The sequence below is a fragment of the Schistocerca gregaria genome, chromosome 1 (genome assembly GCF_023897955.1).
Source record: "Schistocerca gregaria isolate iqSchGreg1 chromosome 1, iqSchGreg1.2, whole genome shotgun sequence".
Lineage (NCBI taxonomy): Eukaryota > Metazoa > Arthropoda > Insecta > Orthoptera > Acrididae > Schistocerca > Schistocerca gregaria.
The window spans coordinates 830,005,225-830,030,994 of NC_064920.1; the positions used below are offsets into that span (position 1 = coordinate 830,005,225).

General features: G+C 38.1%; 1 protein-coding gene across 1 annotated transcript in view; it reads right to left on the reverse strand.

Annotated features, from left to right (window-relative positions):
- Positions 1 to 24,340, reverse strand: part of LOC126271930 (uncharacterized) — an 85,601-nt gene extending 61,261 nt beyond the window's left edge. Inside the window, exons 1-2 of the mRNA XM_049974349.1 lie at positions 23,116 to 24,340; positions 22,891 to 23,035 (exon numbers count right to left, since the gene is read on the reverse strand). Of these exons, the coding sequence (XP_049830306.1) occupies positions 22,891 to 22,924 (34 nt within the window). The 5' untranslated portion in view covers positions 22,925 to 23,035; positions 23,116 to 24,340. The remainder of the gene's footprint in view (positions 1 to 22,890; positions 23,036 to 23,115) is intronic.
- Positions 24,341 to 25,770: the final 1,430 nt, after the last annotated feature.

A 25,770-nucleotide genomic window follows, 5' to 3' on the forward strand; every position in this document is an offset into this window, starting at 1 on the left:
TGAATATGAGCCACAGACTGCCACGACACATTCCTTTTCAATAGATATTGTCGTTTTTATTGTTACACAGAGTGTTCAATGCAATGTCAAATGACAGATATATTCTCTACCACCACCACCACTACTGCCGCCACAATCACAATCACCACCAATGTTAATGATTTTTCCTCATCGCCATATAGAGATTATTTTGAGACTGTTAATGCAATGTATTCTACAAATATTTACATGTAACCTTTTATCCACAAAAACAAAGGCCCTGAGCTCTGCATCGCTTCTGGCAAACTTACTAAACCCACTATTGCTATTGCCAGACTTCCTAGAAGGTATACATTTGACTGTAACAGGCAGCTCTAGGGCTTTGAAAGGCTGACAAATGAATAATTACAAACCTACATATCACCTCTGTAATAATGCAAGCAGTTGCTAATTTCTAACATATTGCAAGTAAAACTTCCGTGACACCTTTACAATGGACTACTAATATAAAATAAAGTTAAATTTGTCATGCATCGTGGCAATATAAATTTATACTGTAGCTAATGTAAACACATTCTTAGAGATTGTAGCTGCAATTTTTCATGAGTTAAGTACTTACTGTAAATATTACTGAACACAGCTTGCTTCACACTTCGTTTCACCTGTTTTAGTGCCATATTTGCAAGTGTGATGATCCTTTATGCATCTTTTTTTTGTAAATAATATTTTTAGATATTACATGAAGCATTGAACATTGCTCACATTGCAGTTAAATCGTTCATCACTTTTTGCAAAGTATGCCCAAGATCAGTTTGACCCTGTAAATATTACTGTCCACTATGTGAAATTAGTCACTACACATGCAGGTTCCATATGTTTCATATTTAGTTAAGTAATCAGCATGCTGCAATCCCACTTCCACTGTAATAAAGTTAATGACCACTAGTTATTTTAATTAATAAGCATTGCACTCTGATTTACGTATATGCAATAATATAGCTAAAAATGAACACTGTTCAAAAAAGTAGTGGTAGTCTGATGTCACGAATCAACTGTCTCTGCACATTCTAGAACCACTTGCCCACCTGCGGTGTCACATTGCACCACAATAATTCTCAGAGGAATAATATGGTGGCATAGAAGCACCACTTGTATGAAACCATCATGGACTGAATTAACAACAAACTGCACTGACTGTAAGGTACTGCACAGAATATCAATACCACACATAGTTTGGTGAACCTATTATTGTTTGGGGTTCTCTCTGCCTCAGGTGTATCGTAGGTTGAAAAGTCCTTCACCATAGGTACTTTTCACTTGTACTGCCAAACCATCTGCAGTGGTTATATTGCAATCATTACAAGTCCATTGCATTCTTGCAGCATTTATAGATTGAATGACAGTTTTGCTGATGGATGACTTATTCTAGAATTTGCCGTCGGCATTTTGTACTCCTTATTCTTCATTCTAATGACAACTGCATCCCCTTCCATGTTTGTAGAAGCTGGAATCAAACTTGCCCTGGACCCAATCATTGGTCTCATTTTCTTCACAGTTTTTGGAGCCGGCTTTTTCAATCATTGTGTATGATTTCCTTGGACAGTAGACTCTTGATTTGGAATTTTGTTACTTGTAGCATACAGTCGCTCTGTGGATGTTCATATTTTGCAGCTAATGCCGTGTTGTTTTTTCATTTGTGTCCCTCTGTTTTGGCGATAGCATCAATGACAGAATTCTTAAGAAAAACTTCTCTATGTCCATAATTATCAAAATATGTGTTGCACAATCATAAGGTTTACAGTGTGACTAGAAGAACTGCTCCAAACATTTGAAAGAGCTTTCCAGTTTCCAAAACACTTCGAACTAAAAGCAAAAATAACTGTGTTATGTATTTATGATATTTGACAGTCAGTGCATCCGAATATTATTAATAATGATGCTATACATCCTAAACCTAACTACATATATTGAAATATAATTCCTCAGCTTGTACTTTTGGTGTTCTGGCTCTCAGCGGCCCTATCGAGTCCTCCTGGGGAATATATTGGTTATGGAAACAAATTTTTCCTGCTGGTAGTATAACTGAAACTAGCCAATCATGCACAATGTGTTTGGCAACTCTGTGACTGCCAAGTTACTTCCTGGTTGGCACAGAACTCTCCTGCTAAATTCACTTGTTATTCTTTTGTCATTTCCACTGAACAATCTGAGTGATTTTTAATTAAGGTGTGACAATCAGTTTATGGTTCTGAACTCAGGATGATCCTTCCAAGTGGAAATCCCAGTTACTCTTGTCTTTTATGTTGTGATTTATCTGTCCTAGTCACCACCAGGGCAACAAGGGAGGGAGGAATGCTGCAGCTCTTTACCTCTGATGCAACATGACCAGACAGTAAAGTGAAGGCTGCACTGGCTCTTGGTTCTAATCACGCTGGCGGTCTGTTTCTTTACTCACTCTGTAACGAAGCTATAAGCAGCTAGTCGAATATCAATACGGTGCTCTTAATAAAAAGACTCCATTGTAAGCCTTCTCGCCGCTGCCACTATCCCATGGTGTCAGGGCGGAAAACTTATGGTATAGTACACTTCATCATGTCTTTTTCTGTTTCCACTGGCTTTTTTGGTTTTTGTGAATACACAATTTTAGTGGCACAGAATATCTTATCAACTCCAGCTGTCTCTTTTCCACACTACTTGAGTATGACACAGAACAGCATGTAACCAGACTGTTCTGAAGTCAAAATGCGTAATATCTCACTAATGTATGCCAATTTAGTCACACGTGTATTACAGATACTTTATGTTTTGTGAAATAACACTTTTGTCATAGGGTTATAGTGGTAAGCTGTAAATTATTTGGATTAGTTCAGTGCACATTTTAATAGTGTTTTTTTTTTTTCATTTGTCAACTGAACACAATAGTAAACATTAGACAGAAATTAATCATTGACAGTATATTCTTTCACATTATCTACAACAGTATGACGATGCTCAGGTAGTGTGCCAATTCCAAACATCTAAAAACCTACTGTTTCTGAGTGAAATATGTTGTCAAGCCAGGTTAGAAGTGCATTTTTATCCAGAAAAGGAGTATTCTTGACAACTGTTCACTAAAGAGAAAGGTAAACATTTGAGGGTACAGGATCAGAAGAATAAGTGTGTGACAGATGACTTCCTTAACAAACTCCTGGATAGCTTTTTGTATTGTCATTTAGTAGCAAGACTTAATGCAGGTTTCTTGTTAGTTTTTCTTTCACTCTGATCAGAATCCGCCTCTCAAAATTTTGAAAACAAGGAGCCTGCAATAGAAGACATTTGTTTCACAGTATCAAAAATGAAGTGCTCATGAATTGTAGTCTCGTGTTTAGAGGACTTTTTTGGCTTTAATTAATGTTCTTGTCACATCCCTAAGTACTGACACTTCCCCCTGGGGCATCCCCTCTAAAGGGACTGATAACATCACAAAGTATCAACAATTTTTTTGCACCTCCCTGGCAGATTAAAACTGTGTGCCGGACCGAGACTCGAACTCGGGACCTTTTGCGGACAAGTGCTCTACCGACTGAGCTACCCAAGCACAACTCACGCCCCGTCTTCACAGCCTTACTTCCGCCAGTACCTCACCTCCTACCTTCCAAACTTTACAGAAGCTCTCCTGCGAACCTTGCAGAACTAGCACTCCTGAAAGAAAGGATACTGCGGAGACATGGCTTAGCCACAGCCTGGGGGATGTTTCCAGAATGAGATTTTTACTCTGCAGCGGAGTGTGCACTGATATGAAACTTCCTGGCAGATTAAAACTCTGTGCCGGACCGAGACTTGAACTCGGGACCTTTGCCTTTCGCGAGCAAGTGCTCTACCAACTGAGCTACCCAAGCACGACTCACGCCCCATCCTCACAGCCACAGGAGAGCTTCTGTAAAGTCTGGAAGGTAGGAGGCGAGGTACTGGCGGAAGTAAGGCTGTGAGGACGGGGCGTGAGTCGTGCTTGGGTAGCTCAGTCGGTAGAGCACCTGCCCGCGAAAGGCAAAGGTCCAGAGTTCGAGTCTCGGTCCGGCACACAGTTTTAATCTGCCAGGAAGTTTCATATCAGCGCACACTCCGCTGCAGAGTAAAAATCTCATTCTGAAATTTTTTGCACCTTCACTGAAATGGCAGCAAAATTATAACATGCCTTTCTAATCAGTACATAATTATTAAATTAAAGCTCCCCCTCCCTCTATGCTGCATTTTTCTGTTTGTATGTGACTGTTGATCTCAGGAACTATGGTAAGGATTTTGAAATGGTTTTGATTAACAGAGTGATTTACAAAGAAGGTTTATGTTTATACATTACTACTGCTACACCAGACAAATCATCTGACCATAGATACTTAGTGCTGCCTGTATGGATCTGGGTTAGGTTGTTAGTAAGACTCACACACATCCTTCAGTGTCGTGAATGATTATAAAATCAGAAGAGTAAAGTCTTAAGATATGTGACATCAAATATACGCAAAATTTCATTGTTGAAGTAACTTTGGGGCCTGGTAACATAGTGAATACATTGTAGGAATGTTCATAATACAAACATTTTCTCACAGACAGCAGATATTTCACTGACAAATGACTAAGTCCCACTGAAATTTACTCACTAACCTCTCCATATCAAATAAGGGGAAAATGTGTCACAACAAAAATTTTAAGTACATTTCGAAAGAGACTGAATTCGCTATTGGTTTCTGATACTGATTTATGTTATTTCTGTTTTTTGTGGAAAATGTTGGGTCAAGATATCAAGTTGCACGACCCTAGCTAGCTCTATTAAGTTTACTGAATTACAGATAGAGCTTGGCAGAAGTTCATGCATATCAATTAGGTGTGTTCCATACAAAATTCAACAAAATCAAAGTTGGTTGAGCTAATAGCCCAAGGTCACTTGATATGGAATGGCCCAGTTAGCAATGTATTTGTATCAAACTAAATCACACCTGTAGCCATGATCAGTCCCTCTTGAAATATACCAATGGTCTCACTGAGGTCTTCACACACTGTAAGTACCCTCCCAACCTTGTACAAAAACGTATCCATCTTATCTTTCCAGTAATGCACCACCTCCCGAAGTCCCACCGTCTGGCCACAGAGGAACATTACGCTCATGACACAATGCTATCCAGGAATGGAGCAACTAAATTAGATTCTCCGCCAGTGTTTTGACTACCTCTCATTGTGGTCTGAAATGAGAAATGTCCTACCCACTATTTTCCCACCACTCCCACAGAGGCGTTCCGCTGCCCACCGAACCTACACAATATCCTCCTCCATCCCTACAAAACCCCTGCCCCCAACCCCTTGCCTCACTGCTCACATCCCTGTAATAGAACTACACACATCCTCCCATTACCACCTACTCTACTCTGGTTACAGACATCACCTATCCCATCAAAAGCAGGACTGCCTGTCAAACCAACAAACCAGTCACATGATCTAAAAGCATGTTACAACCTGTGCCAGATGGATCCTTCCCACAAAAACCAGCTTTTCTGAACTGCACAAGTGAGAACTCTCCCTGCAATATATCCTGCATTTTGTAACCCTCCTGAACTTAACGTTAATTAGTCATTGTCCTTATCCACCTAGCCCCTTCGCTGTTCCCATTGCAGCCCTCTATTACACCAATGCACACACTCTTTTTTCTTCTCTCTTTTTCCACTATCCTCACCCCTCCTCAATCTAACCTCCTGACTGCATCTAGCTGCCCTGCCCTCTCTGCACCTCATTCCTGCATGCTCCCACAGGCAGCACTTTACTGTCCCCATCCCTACCCTGCATCCCTCTCCCTTCCCGCCTCAGCCTCCTACCTACCTCCACTACCCGGTTGCCTATCCCATCAGGCGCTGCTGCTTGCATCTGGCTTCAGCTGCCTGAGACTGTGGTGTGGTGTGGTGTGGCGTGTGTGGCGTGTGTGTGTGTGTGTGTGTGTAGTCTATAATAGACAAGGGCCTCGTTGGCCGAAAAGCTCACTTTCTAACAGTCTTTTTGTTGTGCCTATCCACAACTCAGCACCTCCGCTTTATGCCGAATAGCAACTATTCTTTTTAATACCATTAAATTACAGTCACAGTTGCTCTTCCAGTGTTTATAAGTTACTTGTGATAAATACATATATATACACCAACATTAGCAACTTCAGTGTCACTTATGCCATCTCTTCTGGTAATTTCTCTAAGACCTTTCTGTCTGCCTGTGTTGTAAATTGTTAACATGTACTCTGAGCTTTTTTGTTTCATTCCTATATACACTGCTTGTTACTACGTGCAGTAAGATAAAGGTGTTGGTATTTCTAATTGAGATACATTTTTTTGCTCTGGGGGTTTCGTGTCACCTACACTGAAGCACCAAATAAACTGGTATTGGCATGGGTATTCAAATACAGAGGTAAGTAAATAGGCAGAATATGGCGCTACAGTCGGCAATGCCTATATAAGACAGCAAGTGTCTGGTGCAGTTGTTAGATCAGTTACTGCTGCTACAACAGCAGGTTATCAAGATGTAAGGAGTTTGAACGCGGTGTTATAATCAGCGCACGAGCGATGGGACACAGCATCTCCGAGGTGGTGATGAAGTGGGGATTTTCCCATGCGACCATTTCACGAATGTACCGTGAATATCATGAATCCAGTAAAACACCAAATCTCTGACATTGCTGCAGCTGGAAACATATCCTGCAAGAATGGGACCAATGATGACTGGAGAGAATCGTTGAACGTGACTGAAGTTCAACCCTTCTTCAAATTGCTGCAGATTTCAATGCTGGGCCACCAACAAGTGTCAGTGTGCAAACCATTCAATGAACCACTCGTGTCCCCTTGATGACTGCATGACACAAAGCTTTACGTCTTCCCTGGGCCCGTCAACACTGACATTACACTGATAATGATTAGAAACATGTCTGTTTGAAGGAGCCTCGTTTCAAACTGTGTCGAGCGGATGGACATGTAAGGGTATGGAGACAACCTCATGAATGCATGGATCCTGCATGTCAGCAAGAGACTGGTCAAGCTGGTGGAGGTTCTGTAATGGCATGGGGTGTGTGCAGTTGGAGTGATACGGAACCCCTGATATGTCTAGATACAACTCTGATAGGTGACACATACATAACCATCCTGTCTGATCACCTGCATCCATTTGAGCCCACTGTGCATTTCGATAAGACTTGTGCAATTCGAGCAGGACAATGCTGCACCCTACACATCCAGAATTGCTACATAGTGGCTCCAGGAACATTCTTCCGAGTTTAAACATTTCTGTTGGCCACTAAACTCCCTGTGCATGAACATTATTGAGCATATCTGGGATGCCTTGCAACATGCTGTTCAGAAGAGACCTCCACACCCTCGTTCTGTTACGGATTTATGGGTAGCTCTGCAAGATTCATGGTGTCAATCCCCTCCTTGGGGAAGATCAGTTTGGATTCTGGAGAAACTAATAAACACACAAGACTATTTTTGCCCTATCTTTTACCTTAGAAGATATATTAAAATAAAGGTAAACTTACATTTATAACATTTGTAGCTTTTGGCAATGATGACTGGACTATTCTCTTTGAAATGTTGAAGGTAGCAGGGATAAAATACAGATATAGAAAGATTAATTACAACTTGCACAGAAAACAGACTGTGGCTATAAGAGACCAAGGGCATGACAGGGAAACAGTGGTGAGGTAGAGAGTGTGACAGGTTATATATTATCCCCAATGTTACTCAATCTGAACAATGAGCAAGCAATACAGTAAACAGAGGAGATTTTGGAAAAGATATTAAAGTTTAGTCATAAGAAACAATGTAGTTCTGTCAGAGACAACTGAAGACTTGGAATAGCAGTTGAATGGATGGGTTATTGTCTTGAAATGAGATCATCATATTAACATCAACAAAAGTATAATAAGGGTAATAGGTTGTAATCACATTACATCAAGAAATGCTGTAGGAATTAGGTTATGAAATGAGACACTAAAAGTAGTAGTACATGAGTTCATTATTTAGGCAGAAAAACAACTGACAGTGGCCAAAGCAGAAAGGATATAAAATACACTGATAACTGCAACAAAATAACTTCATAAAAGATGAATTTGTTACTACTTTAAATTTAGGTGTTAAGAAGTATTTGCTGACAGAATTTGCCTTGACTAGCCTTGTATAAGTAAAATATGGATGACGAGCAAGGTCAAATAACTAATGAGCAGGTACTAAACTGAATAGGGGCAGAAAAATGAAATTTATGGCACAACTTCAGTTGTAACCATTCACTAGAGATAGACTCTGACACATCAAAAGCCACACTCTCACTACATGTCATAAACAAAATGAAACAATTGGAAGAAGTAACATTAGGCATTTCGCAGACCTAACAATCCATTGAAATATACAACCAGCGAAAAATAAAAATATAGTAATCTGATGAGCTCCCATCTTTGAACTGCTCCAGAAGCCAAAATGAAAAATTTGTCAAGAGAACTAGAAAATCAAAGTTGTAATGATGTGCACATGAGAACCCACAAATAAAGGAATACTAATATAGAGATAAGTCTCTAGGCTTTCCAAAACAAGACTTACACACAAAATTCTTAAATACATAGAAGGACTTAAAACTATACGCTGGATACAAGAGGTCAAAAAGAACCTGCAAAACAGTCAGATAAATTATATATTTTAGTCAGGAAGGTGTTTAAGCACAAAGTTGACAGATGGTAAGTTAAGTCAGAGAACGAAGCTCTGAGGAAAGTAGGAACAAAATGTACAGAGGAAAGGAAGTGAGCGCATGCAGAAAAAATGATAGCAATGTGGCAAAAAAAAAGGAAAAAGAATCAAAAAGCTTTGCATGATCCAACAGGGTCTAATTGCACATAAAAATAATAATATAGAGATAAGGCAGAGTGGATAAAGTAACACAAGAATGATACACACCAGGAAGTTAATTTTATGAATGAGCATTTTTTAAGTATTGGAGACAAACCACAGCAAAAAGTCCCTACAACAAATGTAATACCTGTGTTTAATTATCCACTAACAAGTACAATGAAATTACCAATCAGATCATAAAGTTAATAACACTGCACAAAACCTGTTTAAGACAGCAACCTTAGATTAACTAATACTCTGCAGGCTGAAACAATGTACAGGGTGGTTATAACTAAACTTTCACACCTGAGGCTGTGTAGATGGAAAACTATTTACCGTATGGGTGCATAACTTTACAGCAATGATGTTCAGACTGTGCACTGCAGGAGTTGCATTATTAGTATGTTAAGCCAGGTTTACACATGCAACTAGAGTGACATCACCAATGGCACCACAGCTGCATGTGTGAACACACAGTTTTTAGTGGTGGCACTCCTTTTGCCATGTCATAAAGAGCTCAACTCAGTTGTACTTTGTGACGCCATTAGCCTGCTGCAACCAATAAACAGCATCATTCAACTGCTCCCTGGTGGCTGTATATTGAAAAAAGCATTCTGTTCTAGATGTCATAGAATAATTGCTGTTGTACTCCATTTGATTTCGGAGTGCTTTCATATTCTCTCTGTAAGAAAACTTGAAAGTGGTCTGCAGGTACACTTTTGCAGCTTCTGGAACTACACAACAACAATCCAACTACTGTTAAATTTTCTCAGCAACTCTCTCTCTCTCTCTCTCTCTCTCTCTCTCTCTCTCTCTCTCCCCCCCCCCCCCCCCCCCCCTCCATGTCCTTCATATTTTAGAATCGAAGTACTACATAAATTGTTGATTGTATGCAGGAAATTGTCCCCTAGTGTGATGTGGCTGTTGTGAAACTAAAAATTAGAGGCACTGTATTTGAAATGCCTGTATTAATGAACAAAATAAAATTCTGAAAGTTTATTTAAATGTCATCTGTTGGCTGATTTACCATAACAGACAGCATTTCGTCTTCTAGTGTTACTTCTTTTACATATGTTTTTGCTCCTCCTATTTCACACCTACGTGGAGTCTATTTTTAGACACAATATATGGTTTTTCTTTCCCATGTATTTAACTCTTTTACAGCTCTAATGCCATAATCTGCACTATAACATTAATATTGGCCCTTATGACTTCAGTTGATGTCATATTGAACATATTGAATACTGTAAGTACGCAGGATTTGTTCCGTCCTCTGTGAACGATAGCTCACAATGCCACTACTGAATGCTACAAGCTGTGACATCTCTTTAGCTGCAAGTGTCTTCTTTCCACACTGGACTTTTAAGTACATGATTCATAAGTCCATATTAAATGGCAATTTGGGAATTGCTCCTAGGAGAGGCTGACAGCCAACTGCATCACAAATTTTCAGAGAGGCTACTACTACCATGGCTGAGAATGCTGGACGCAATGTGTGATCTTTAAGTAGTGCATGGGCTCGCACGGTACCTGAACACTCCATGGTCAACCGTTAGAAAAGTACAGCGAACAACTGTGAAATGGTGTCTGTACAAACTTCCAGGCTATCATGGATGCAGATGGTTGTCACAATGAGCAATGTCTGTAGCTTGGGACGTAAATAACAAATGTTGCCCTCTCACGTGGACACTAAAATGTGATTCTTTCAACAATTTATTCATTATTTCTCTCCTGCATGTCCTTAAAAATGTTTCCATAAAGTTTCATCATCCTACTTTCACTTGTTTTTCATTAGGGTCCTCTCAAGTCAAGTAGCAAAAGTTTTACCATAAACATCCTGTATACAGAGCGCACACGCTTTCTCTTCCCCCCCCCCCCCCCCCCCCCACGCAATTAAGAAACGTAATAAATGAGCCATTCACTGCAGGGAACTTCCCAGAGAAATGAAAACGATAATGCCCAAAACATAGAAAACTACACGGCCATTTTTTTCTGTCATAAAATCAATTAGATAAGAAATTGATTAATTAGATGAGTAAATACCCTTCAATGTGAATCACAGATCGAGTTGCTAAGTGGCAGAATTACAGCATCAGCTATAGTAAAATTTACAAAAGCAGTAGGCCTACTTAATAATCTTTACAAAGGTTAAGTGTGCCACAGGCATATTGTCCGATCTTTCTAAAACTTACGGTAATGCTGACTGTCACATTCTACTAAATAAGTGAGAACTCTAAGTCCATCTTACATGGTGTAAGGTCCTATTTAAGTTTGCACGTGGGTGTGCTTGACTGTTGCCTAGCAAGCGGAGATCGCTATATCACAAGTCAAACTTATCACACAACATAATATTTGGCGCACCAGGTAGCACGCTTGCTTAGACTGTGTGGACAGCTGTCCAAGCAAGTCGGTTGTTCTAAGATCTTTCTCAGATGATTTTAAAGATACTATTCAGTGAAAGAATTTGATTATCTCTCACTTCATACCCCCATTCGTCAGCTTCATGATGTAGTCATTTCATTAACTGTCATTGTTGTGAGATACTTCAAAATTAAGCAAATGCACAACATTTGCAAACAAAAATAGAAGGCACTATGAGATTGTGTTTGGTGCGTGTTAGGTCATACTCATACATTGTTGTGTATGAAATATAGCTAACATACTGAATTATTCTTTTAACTTGAGAGGAGATCTAAAGCTATCTCCAATCTCAAGAAAACAGATTGTTTGTAGCACACTTATTTCCACTCATACACACAGATGATAAAGCCAGGGAAAAAAAAGAAACAGTTTGAGATATCAATACAAGATTCTGGTAAACGATAGCACGTGAAAAGGAGAGCATTTTGCAATATGATTAATATGTGAAACTTCCTTATCTACCATTAGATGCAAGTAATTACAGACTTTTTCAATGGAATAATGTAATTTTTAAGGAACATTAATAGTTGATGAAACAAGAATTGTTTTAGGTATTGGATCATCATAAACAAAGAAATTACAAATATACTTTTGTGTTGAGAATAGTCTTTTTCTTGAACTACTGAACTGTTCTGCCCTCACCTGCTAGCTTAGTACTATATTGTTTCAGGATTCTGCTGCCATATAAACTGCATTAGTGTGTTAGTGGGATGAATCTTTGTAAACACTACTGTATTTTGGCAAAATAAGCAAATTTTAATGTGGCAACAAGAGAAGTAAGTAAGGTATCACTCAAAAATTGACAGTGATGGTACTTCTCAGAGGAAAAAGAAAAAGGAGTAAAAACCGTAGTGAAAATAAACTGTGGCTTCTGTTTAATGTTGATGAAGTCCCATTCACCAGTGTATTTTTAATAATGAGTGGCTGGGATTGAAACATGACAAATTTTTTGAGAAACACAAAAATAACTCAATTCGCAGAATTTTGTAAATTGTGTGCCCGGGTAAGACCACATTATCAATATCTCTGAGGAACTGAAAGATATTTCAGATGAAAAAGTATTGTCCTTCACTCTGTATAGAGTTTGGAATTAAAAGATTATACACTGAGTGCTGTGAATTGTTTCCACATTTCTAAGATCATTGAGATACTGACATTAAATCATTGGGCAAGTTTCAATCCCAGCCAATAATTATTAGCAATATGCTGGGGTACAGGAGACGGCTGAAATTTCAATAGCAATGGCAGTTTGTTGTCTCCAGACTACTTATTCATTTTTCTTTGGGGAAGTGTCATCACTGACAAGTTTTTAATAATACCTATATTCTTTTGGTGGTATGTAAAAGTTGATTCCTTTGCCAAAACGCAGCAGAGTTAACAAAAATTTATCTTACTAACATTCTTCAAGCAAATGCTGGACTTGTCACAGGTGACTGACTACCAATCCCGTGTCTGTCAAACTAGACTTTCAAGTCTATAAAACCCGCACAAGTGAATTATGTTTTAATTTGTTTGCTCTTAAACTGTAATACTCCAATATTTTTGTAACCATTATTCACAGATGAAGGAAACTACTATAAACCATCCCCCTCCCCAACCCATCCACTTACGCATGCATAAGTGCACGATTACACACACACCCACACCCTTGGTGCAGATTGAGCATCCTTTAAGCTTTCAAAGCGATATTGTTTAATTTCTAGATCTTGCATATTGATGAATGAGAATACCTACCAAAAGTAGGAAAAATGGATTACTGATAAATACACAAATTAATACAACTTGAAGTTGTAAATCAAAAAATGTGTAATTGTAGTTTCTTTTAACAGTATAAGATTTTCCTGTGGTTTAGGGAAAGTAACTATGGTTATAAGAAGTGATTTTTACATTATTTTGCAGTGTAGAATATAATAAAACCTCAGAAAGTGCCCGAAAGATTATAAAATCTAGAAGATCATAATGGAATGTTATGTTGCTTTCGAAGGTTTTAACCCTACAATGCATTGTCACTCAGTTTCCATTGGTATTTTAAAGCAGCAATAGTTCTTTAAGGCTCTATCCTCACAGCAGTGAGATACATTGCTGTATCACCACTTTCAATGGCTGCTTTCATTATTGGCAAGTTTCACAGTGTCAGTCTTTTATGTGGTGTAATCTTTGATGTTGACACTGTACAATCTTAGTGTTGAGTACTGAGTGTTTGAATAATCGGTCATCATTGTTGTGGCTGAAGGTAAGCACTAAAACAGTATGATTTGATAGCCTAATTTGTGTATTTTATATAAAAACAACACTGAACATTGTCTGAAGTCACCACCATTTTATCATGGCAAAAGGGAACTACAATCAGTTAAGGAAATGTCACCAATTGAGAAGGAGCTCCTTCAATGTGGGTCTGGGGTTGGTTTTACTGAAAACACCCAAATTTGTTCAGACCAGAATGCTTTGTCGACGACAAAATTTCAGTTCCTGCAGAATTTCTGCAACCCATTTGATAAAGAAAAACATATAACCAAGAAGGATTGAACACCAGTAAACACTGCAATGTCTAATAGGTTGAAGTTACTGACTAATGAAGTTTTTAAACCTGGTCAGAAAATTTGTACCAAATGTAGACATGAAATGCCCAAAAAGAATCATCCTGCTAAGATAAGCAAGAATCACCATCCACTGAAGATATGGATGTTGTTGATGCTTGCTTTACTTTTCATTATCATCACTTTGAGAATCACTACTAAAGCTTCAACAGATCAGCGAAAGGGATTCAATGGCATACATAAAGTGCAAAGGTCTGAAAGTCAAAGGCAGCATTACTAAGGTAATTGACATAGCTGCTGGGATGAGCCAAGTAGTTATTGCTCAGATACAAATGGAAGAGTGCCATAAATGTAAAAGTATGGACATCTTAATTGAACAACTTAAGATTAAATTTCAGACTTCAAGCGATAGCAGTAAAGTTCAAATTTTGACCTTGGCCCCAAATAGCTGCACTACTGAAAAAATGGCTAACGAATTTGCTGTTTAACTAAAATGGTAAAGAAGGCTAGGAATCTAAAGATAGAAGATGGGATTTTGGCAACATCTGCAAACCGAAAAGAGGAAAAAGTTCACTGATGGAATAAAACAAAATGTTGTCACTCTCTTTGAAGATGATGAGTTTTCTTGTTTATGCCCAGGCAAAAAGGATTGTGTTGCAGTAAGAATTAATGGGGAAAGATTCACAAGGAGAAATGCCTGCTCCATTGAACCTTAAAGAAATGGTCTTTGCTTATTGTAAGCAATATGGAAATGAACTAAGCTTCTTAAAATTTTGTGAGCTCAGGCCAAAATGGTGTAGTACCGCTGGTGCTTTTGGATCACATTCAGTATGTGTATGTGCAATTCATCAAAATGTCAAATTAATGTTGGCTTCAGCAACATCCATTCAAGATGACTACAAGGATTTGATGAAAAAAACTGTATGCAATTTGGAATCAAAAAATTGGATGCTACAACACTGTGAGGAACGTCCAGGAAAAATGTGACTAGAGGCTTGAAGACTGTTTTAAAGACTATGACCCTGAATAAACAATGGAACATGAGCAATGGGTCCATCCTTGCATATGCACATTGGGGACTTGCCAGTCAACTGTTGAAGATTCCATGGAGGCACTGATTTTGTAAATTACCGGTTAAAAAAGCCATTACTTTGTGTCAGAACACCGAAGTTTATATCTTAAGCAGCTAAAAAGAAATCTTGCAGAAAATGAATTAATTATATTGATAGAGTTTGCTGAGAATTATTAATTTGTTGTTCCAGTGGGAGAATAGTCAGGCCACATTCATCCATCTGATGTCTATTTCAATGGCAAAGAATGTTAAAGAGTATTGGCATTCGTATGGTCAGCGACTGTTCTGTCATACTATCACTGCTGTGCATGCCTTTCAAATAAAGTTAACAGCATATTTAAAGACAAAGACTGAAAACATTATGAACATTTATTACTTTAGTGATGATTCAGCTGCTCAATATAAGAATTTCAAAAATTTCATCAATTTATGCCTGCACGAAGAGTATTTTGGCATCACTGCCAAATGGAATTTTTTTGGAACAAGTCACAGCAAATTGCCTCGTGATGGCATTGGCAGAACAGCGAAAGGACTTGCAGCCTGTGCTAGTCTACAGAGAGCTTTAGATAACCAAACATTGAGATTTATTCAAATTCTGTGATGATAGTATTCCAGGCATAAAGCTTTTCTGTGCACCAAAATAAGAAATTGAAAAAAATCCACCCAGATGAAGAAACATGGTTTACTATGGGGTATATAGTATCTGGAACAAGAGAAAATCAATTAATTGCAATCAGCTCAGACTAAGCAGAGATTCCAATGACGATACAGCATTCACAGTTAACTCCTTCTAAGCAGATGAAGAAATTCCAGCAGTCTCAATTCCTAGCTTACAACCAGGACAGTATGTTACTTGTATGTATGGCAATTTTTCGTGGAATGGAAACTTCTGAAGTTTCACATGAACAATAAGATGTCCTCATCAGCTTTATTCACCCACACGCCCATGCTCGTTCCTTCCACTGGCCGACTGCTAAAGATAGCTGCTGGATTCCTGAACAACAGATTTTCATGACTGTAGAAACCCCATCAACATCGTCACCAGGAGACAATACAGTTATCCACAATATATCAGTGATGAAATTGGAAATGACTCTTTAATATTTTTGTTCTGAAAATTTGCCCAGTTTTGTACCATAACTGTTTTTATGTCATGTGTTACAGCAATGTCTGAAACTGACTTACACATTCAAATAAAAATAATTAATTATGGGACTTAATGAGCAAAATATTTGACTTTACAATCTTCTCGAAGTGCTAAACTAATAACTTTTGAAATGTATTCTTACTTGTCAAACTGAAAGATCCAGAAATTAAACAATATAGCTTTGAAAGCTTGAAGAATGCTCTATCCAGCTGTGACAAGGAAAAAAAAAGGGATTGAAGAAGAGACAGTTGCAATATTGCCCCCAAAAAATACCCTAAAATTTGCAAGTAGAAAATTTTGGCCAACTTTGTAAATGCATATCTTTTCATCTGGGCATCCAATGTTAATAAAATGTGTTTCATATATAGGCATCATGTGTAGGGATAGCCATCTGAAGTTTTGGCACGATTGGCTCATATGAAAAGTAGCATTGGTCGGTCAAACCATGGCTCTCAGAATAGCACGATGAATTTTTTAGCCGTTTTAGAGGCTTGGATCTATATTTAGGTAAGGCTAAATCCCTAATTTTTGGCACGGTGTCATTCAGCATAAAAGGTTGCCTGTGTGTATTAAAGCAAATGACCAAATGTTTGCTAGAACTTTTAAAAAAGCCTAGCAAACCTGGCCTTCGTACACGATGTGGAGGTGAATAGCATCTCTTTAAAATCCCCTAAGAATTCAGCCACTGAAGATACTGAACTGAAATTTGGTGTGTAGCCACCAAAGACCATACAGAAGCTCCACACCAAATTTCATTAGATTTGGAGATGGTCGAGTGGGGACCTCTCGTCCCCTTGACATAGAATGATCCGATAGAAAAAGGGAAGAAGAAAATGTTTTGTAAGATTTTGGAGACAGCAAGACTGCAGAGACTAGCTTAATTTAAGTCCTAACATGTAGAATGCAAGAGCCAGTTACCCACTAGGCAGGCAATTAGCACCTCTGCAGTCTGAGAATGCAAACATTAGATGCTAGATTCGAGATTATACAAGTAATGAAATAATATTTAAATTCTTGGTGTTACATGCAACAGCATGCTACACCTAAACAACAGTATTCTGGACTGTATGCAGTTAGCATTTTCTAATGAGTAGACTGTAAGTATTCAAGTAAAAACAGAAAATTAAACCCAAATGACAGACCACTCGTATAAAATGGATGATTTGTCAGTGATGGGGTTGGAAATGCAATTTTTGAAAAGAAAAACTGCAAATACAGCTTCTGTTATTATACATTAGCTTAAAAAAGTTCAATACTTCGTAGAATTCTGCTTGCTTACTAAATACTTGAATAATTTTAAAATTAATGGGGTAAATCCAACAGCCCCTTTCCTTCTTCTTCTTTTAACTGAATGATGAAAATGCCCAATGAATCTAGTTATGCACCTGTATCACCGAGTGAAGTGGCACTGTGGTTAGCACACTGAACTCGAATTCGGAAGATCAACAGTTCAAATCTGTGTCCCGCCATCCTGATTCAGGTTTCCCATGATTTCCCTACACTGCTTCAGGCAAATGCTGGTACGGTTCCTTCGAAAGGGCATGGTCGACTTCCTTCTACATCCTTCCCTAATCTGAGGAACCGATGACCTCGCTGTTTGATACCCTCCGCTTAATCGACCAACCAAACCTACATCTGTATTGCTTTCATTTCATGCATCTACAATAGTTGCACATTTTACTATATGGACCGATTATTCAAAAAAATCTGTGTAGCTGAACAATTTCACGGCCATACTCATCTCACATTCCACATGAATATAAAATCACTCGCACTGAATGTATCACAATTGACGCAATTGTTACTTTGTAATTCAGTACTAGTTTTCATGTACTCCAGCTCAAAAAAAGGATTTCCAAAAGCTAGCCAATTTTAATTTTCTTTTGTGTGTGCCTGCTGGCGATTCAATGAGAGGTCTCCTTTATGTGTAAATATTTCTATTCTGCCAGAACTTTCCTAACTACATTGATACAATATGCACAAATGTAGGTTTACGAGTGACCTCCTAGGTTATGATATAGCCTCTGAAGAGTTGTTTCTATTGTCAACAGGAGAGGTACAAACTTCTCATTTCATGGATTCAGTAATCTGTACTAGGCAGTTTAAACATCTAACATAGAATAAAATAAATTTTATCAATCACTCATCAGCTCCCCGAGACTCAAAAATATCGCAGATACTTGGATCTTACTTCAATGATATGTAAAATGTGTATCACATGTTAAATATTGGAAAAAGAACAAAAAAGTAAATTTTTTTGCAACAGTGTAACAGTGGAATTTTTGCTTTTATGCCAATTCCATGTACATCCTCCACTAATTCTCTGTGGTCTACTAACATAATTTAACTGTGTGATCCAACTGAACAGAATTATACCCACTGAACTAAACCAAATTCTTGCATAACTGGCTATCTGGGAAAGATATAAGTAGATTAGAATAAAAAACTGATGGACAATTGTCTATAGGACAGCTGTCATAATAACAATCAACCACAGGGAATGAATTTAATTGAATCATCTGTTTCGTTCAACACTGTCATCTTGTTCTGCAACTTATGCTGGTTATAGTCAACAACAGAGTACAACTGCAACTACAAATGCAGCTGACAATTCATATTTTTTTTTAATATATTTTTTTTTATTTTTTTTTTTTTTTTTCCCCTCTGCAGCATGTCTACTTCACACAATGTCTAAAGGTAGGGGTCAAATTGTGATGAATGCAATGTGGACACAGTGTTGCACATTAACAGGGAGACCATGAACATTTCCGGAATGGCTGAAGCTGTTGCTGATGCAGGCTTACTGCACACTGGTAACAGAGAACATTGCTTGCTTTCTTCCTTCACTGTTATTTTGACCCATGTATACATAATGTTTTAGAAAGGATCAGCTGAAAGGGTTTGATCAGTGGAAATGGAGGAAGAAAAGTGTTTGCAGTCCTCTTTCTGATGAAGTCATTAAAGAAAGGGTACAACCTGGATTTGAAAGTATTAGATAGCAAGTCTGCCATATCTTTTTTCAAAGGCACCATCACATTTGCTTTAACCAATTTAGGTTAACTGCAGCAAACCTACATTTCAATGGACAGCTACAGATTTAAACTACCAAGATCACTTGAGAATTAGCACAAGTGAGAAGAGGGCCTTGCGGGGGGAGGGGGAAGTTTACTATGACACTTGAACCAAATAAGCTACATAAAAGTAAACCCCTAAACAAAATTCATATCAACATTTACAATAATATATATACAACTAAAAGAAAAAAATGTCCTCCAAACTGCTTGAATAAAAACTAATGATAGTGAGTGTCAATCTATAACACAGACAAAAATAATTTTTACAATCACAATGTATATTTCTTTCACATTAACAAAGTTACACATTAAAGTAGTCCTACAATTATATCCCAGCAGCCAACAACTCACTGGAGCATTACATTATGCAGATCCTATATTAAACAGACATGTCATGTATGCAGAACTAATGAAACACGTCACAAATTATTCTTACAAAAAGAAAGGTTGGTTGGTTGGTTGGGGAAGGAGACCAGACAGCGTGGTCATCAGTCTCATCGGATTAGGGAAGGATGGGGAAGGAAGTCAGCCGTGCCCTTTCAGAGGAACCATCCCGGCATTTGCCTGGAATGATTTAGGGAAATCACAGAAAACCTAAATCAGGATGGCAGGACGCGGGATTGAACCGTCGTCCTCCCGAATGCGAGTCCAGTGTCTAACCACTGCGCCACCTCGCTCGGTTACAAAAAGAAAGACACCTAACCACAGATGGTTTCACAGGAAACTAAAAATATGAGAACTCATATACAAAGTAACAGGTACAGAAAAAAGGAAGATTAGTGTTTAAAATCCCATTGATATCAAGATCATCACAGATGGAGCATAAGTTCATAATATTTCAAGAGTGAGATAGGAAATTAGTTGTGACCTTTCAAAGCAAACAGGAAATTGGTTGTGACCTTTCAAAGCAACCCTTCCAATATTTGCCTGCAGCAATTTAGGGAACACACAGGGATTTGAACCACCTCCTAAATGTGAGGCCAGTGTGTTAACTACTGCACCACCTAGCTCAGTTCTGATATTGATACCACACAGTTCATCTCCAACCTAGAGTGAGTATTTTACCATGCATTCTGATTGCTTTTAAAGCTTCCACACTCATTTCTAACGATGAAAAATTTTAACGCACATCCTCATTCAAAATGACATGATTTTGAGAACTTTACAAGAAACCATCACTAATCTTATAGCCCAACCAGCCAATGGACATAAGTACTGTTAAGTTCCTTTAATTACTGTGCACTTTCCATCACAGAAATTCCATCATCATTCATCTCCCCCCCCCCCCCAAGTGCCAATGCTTCACACCTACTAACAACATCCAGAGTACCAAATAGCACATACAATCAAGATGAAATGAGAATTCAAACCCCCATAAGCTGAAGCTACAGAAACCGGATAATTCTGTCCCTTCACTTGTGAAGAAATCTTAACGGTGTTTTAACATGCCTAGCCAGGAAAAGTTCCAGGGTTTGATAACACCTGCCCTAAATTCCTAATAAACTGTGGGGCAAATATACAATACTATAGGCAGCCCATTTCTTCACAGACATTGTACAAATCCACAATATACCACAAGAATTTAAACATTTTAAGATAATTGCTAGATTAAAAGCTGGGAACCAGCTGACAGCCAATAGCCTTGATATCTGATCTACAAGCTACTAGAACAACTTAACCATAATAGAATCAGTAAAATGTTACTTGCAATCCCTGTGAAACAAGCAGGCTTCCAGCCAAAATAAAGCTGCTTAGGTCAAGTTCTGTACCACACCATTTATATCGGGCCAGGATTTCAAAGAAAACTTAAAACAGCAGCTGTGTTCATTCACTTATCAGTGGGCTTATGATACAGTGTGGAGAGAAATCATTATGTATAAGCACTTTCACATAATTCCAAGCAAATCAATCACCCACCCAGTCAATAATATCCTAAACGACTGACGGTCCCAAGCATTTATATGATCCAACACTAGCTCTCCAAGCAAATTCACCACAGGGATAAGTACAAGCTCCAATTCTCATCAGCATGCAAATTGCAGATGTGCCACAAAACAGAATCAATAAAGTTCATGCCAAAGGCTAGGTACTTGCAACAATGTGCACTTCAATTTAACAGTCAGAAGAAATCCTAAAGTGGGACTAGATGTACTGGGATAGTGCTTTCACAAACAGTGGCTCCAACCAAATACCACCGAAATGGAGTTTTCCTGCATCCATCTAAATAATAAACTCGCTGGATGATCACTCAACATACAGTTTGAAAACACCACACTTACTCTTAATGAAACACAAAAGTACTTGGAAGTAACACTTGACTATACTTAATATTACAGAGAGCATCTAACAAGACAAACCAAAAAATTGAAAATATGAGACACCATCATTCCAAAGCTACGTGGTAGGACCTGGGACGCATTGGCATCCATACTATGTCGTTCTACTCTGGGTTTTGTCTTCTCAACAGCTGAATAATGAAACCCCAGTTTGGCTAACAGCCCATATGCACAAAATATAAAAGTCCATCTAGATAATACCACAAGAACGATTGCTTGGGCTATCAAATAAACACCTATGAAATGCTTACCAGTAAAGGCTACATTCCACCCCCTCAAATATAAACCATAAATGCTGTCATAAGAGAGTACAAAAAGATCATGGATGGTAAAAACCTACTAATCTATCAAGATGTCAGTTATACAAACCATTATTGACACCACTCTAGACAACCACCAACAATGACAGCAAAGCTTGTGGTGGAAGACAAGTTAAACTTTACAAATGAACTGACTCAAGAATGGGCTGCATTTACAAAATAACAATATGGCTTGTCACCCAAAAACCACAGGGATTGACTTGCCATGCAAAACAGGGTCAATGCTAACCAGAATTAGAAGATAACAAGGTACATGCAGTGGTCCCCCTCCCCCAATCCACATTATCTGACTGCAGAGAACCACCGGTGACCAGACACATCGCAGAAGAAAGCTCCACAAGATCATATGACTGTAGACCATACGACATTCCGCCGGCTACTCTAGTCAATAGATTCTGTAAATACTCTAGATGTTTGTTTATAATATTTTATATAATAAATATTATGCTCTACATTTCTTTAATGTATCCAAAAGCCATACAATAAATAAATACATCACCCCTCTTCCTTTCCTCTCCGATTGCAGTAAGAAATTTTATGGCATGCACTTCCTGTGTTCGTATGTGAACAGACAAACTGACAAAACTTTGGTTATCAATCAAGAAAATAAAATTGTCTGTAGTTTATTAACTTAAAGAATGTCCGAGTTAAGAGCTTATAGAAGATGAAATGTATAGCTCTACAATATCTAGCATCTTGACTAACATATCAATAACAAAAAAGGACGTGATACACTGTGTGTCCTCGCAGCAGCAGCAACCACAAGAAAGAAAAGTTTCAGGGGTGTTTACATGGCACCATAAACTAATTCTTAGGTAAATAACAACAAAAAGAATAGGCCTATCACAATCGGGTCTCCTGGTAATAATGACAACCTATTTCAAGCGTATCCTCATCGCCCCATAAAATAATTCTCAGGCGCATAATATGTGCATTGCATTAAGACCAGAAAACAAACAAACAAAAACACACACACACACACACACACACACACACACACACACAGTTGCAGATCACAAATAATAATTCCACACACACCCCTAAAGACTGTGATACAATAAGAGTATGGTTATTACAAAGCGGCAATGAAATGATAATTATGTATTAAGCTGCATAAAACAATACCAGTGCTCTCCATAATCGCCAAGATAAGTTTCATAGGCCGCAATCAAATATTCCAGTAGTATTCATCTTACAGTCATTCTCTTTAATACGAATTACTTTCTCACTCCATGAAACAACTTCTTCTATCCAACAAAAAAGCATATCCCTGCAAAGTAAAGAACAAACTCTTAAATCATGTTGATTGACATGTTGACAAAGAATTAATTAATTATAAGAACTTCTTACTTTTGAGTCCGCTATGGTAGCAACAATCCTACTGCATTATCGAGCACAAAGGAAAATTTGCTATTTGATGTTAGGTATGTATGACTACACAACTTTCACTCGCACGTCCATCTACACTCGGACGAAATTATTTGCGACCTCAGGAACACAACTTGGGTAGTATGCAGTGTACTGCGAGTCACACTGCGAGAGTCAACAACAGGAAGAACCAAATTTAAACACGCTTTCCACGGTTCCCTTCTTACTTCACTGGCACATTACGTTCAGTATTTCGTTACAAACACACGCACTCTTCCAGTTCTCAGAGAAAATTTACTCGCCACTCATCATCAATTATGATCTGCAGATTACGTTTACTGCATTTACACCGCAATATTCGGCAGCGTATTGTTATAATTCTATTTTCTAAAACACTTCCCCGCCTAAAAGGTTAGTAAAATGGCGTCACAAACAGCAACAACACATCTCCGACCGATGGTGGTGGCATCTTTTATCCAGACCAAACATCGCTTACTAGCACGAAAACCGAGAGGAGAGAGGTGTTTGCAAACAATTCACTTGAGCTTGTTCGACAGTTTTTGGGTTCAGGATGAATTTCATACCCTATCTTTTGTGACAGACAAAATAAAACAGGGAATTGGGTTAAAAGTTTTAAGAAAATACCCCAATATATTTTTTATCAATGAGCTAATGGCCAAGTTCCATTGCTATACCGTGATGCTTTGCGACAGTGGAATAGCGATAAACATCATATTAAACAGGTCATAGTTCCAGTATAAATATTAGATGCCACTTGCTATCGACATCTTTGAACACACATGCTAATGACAGACTAAGGTTTATAAAAATATTCATTGCCCTGCGCCAGTATACATGTACATATTATATGTTAAAAGACTCCACAATAGATATTCTTTATTGCACAAAGTGTGACACAATGTACAATAAACGCCACGAAGATAAATTTAGATACAGCACGGCCAAAAAGTCGCTCAAATAATACGATAAATATTTACATCAGTAAATTTCTCGATATAACGGTAGTTAGTCAAATAAATACATCATAGATTATGGTTGTAGATTTTGCTCAGGGGTGTTATTGTAGAGGCAATCAATATTTATACATGATTATGCGAGGCTTTGTTTCTGTTTCCTTTTTAAACCTTTGTGTATATAACTATGTAAATGCTGCAACGATATAGTGGCTGTACGAATAAAAAAAGAGAATAACTCTGGAGAATATTCTCAGAGCAAAAGAACATTGTCTGAGAGAGTGAATAAATAATTCGATTGGACGAGGGAGTTCCTTCTCGATAGATCGAATGAATAAAAAGCGGAACATTTTCTCATAGCAAACGAATATTTTCTGAGAAAGTTCTCAGTTTCATATGAACAAAAAATTCGAAGCATATTCTCTGAAAAGGGAGTTCCTTCTCTCTTTCCCGCTCCCTCTTCAGAAGGTTCTTCGTATTTTCGTCGGCTGCCGTTCCAGCAAAGAACACACGAGCAGTGTTAGATTTCACCCGCTCACCCAGGCAAACTATTCAGCGTGAAAATAAGAATCTGGCATCCGTGTGTTGTTGAAGAGTTGCGCCAAGTTTCGACTTTACTTTTATGTACGGAAACACATCATTCATACTATTACCTAGAGCTTATGAAAAAGCATTTTCTAACGATGTTACCGAATTATCAACATGCCGGGAACTTTTTGGCTACTGAAGTCATATGAACACATTATGGGAACAAAATCTTCAGAATACAACACATTTCCGTCTACTTCAAGTTGGATCTCTGTTAGAGTTTTCAAACACGAGATAATTTTGGTTAAACATGACATATAGTGGTCTGTCCATGTAGTCCATCAGAGACCACCCATGCAGTTTTGCTTCTAGAAACAGGTAGCTAGTTTTGTAATAAATAATTTATTAATTTTTCTGATCCGTGAATTTATTTATAACAATATATAAGATTTATGCTGTGAAAAAACATTATGATGAACATCTGAAAATGTCAGTGACACAGTTGTCTGGTGTATACCTAAGTCTTCTCATATGTCAGTCTGAAAATTTCGATCCGCTGTATAGAATAAAATTGTTTTGATTTTCAGTTCATTTGGAAAATTGCCCCCCCCCCCCCTCTTTCATGATTTATAGGATGATAGTTCATGAGCCATATCATGTTTTATTTGTTAAACCCAAATAAATTTCTACAATTTCTCTTTTGTATTTCTTCATGTTACATAGACTTTATTTTACCTTCCAAGCAATGTCAAATCTGCTGTTTTTTTACTAAAAGGCATGGTAAAACTTGACTTTAACACAACTTAGTTAGATCAAAGTACTCTGCAATGCCCATTTCACAAATTGGAGAAAGTTCTTTACTTGTGAGAAGTTACGCTAGTTTTCTTCCTTTGAAATCTAAGAATGTCCTTTGTGTTGAGCAACTTCCCCATACCCCCAGAGAAGACTCTCAGAGCCCAAGATAATTCTCTGAGCAAGTTCTCAGCTTTGCATGGAAAAAAGATTTGAAGCATGTACTCTGACAAGGAAGTCACTTCTCACTAGCTCCCTTCCATCTTGAGGAGATCCTCGGTTTGTACCGTCTGCTGTGTCTCGCACAGAAGGAGCACGTAATGTTACATTTCATTCAACTTGC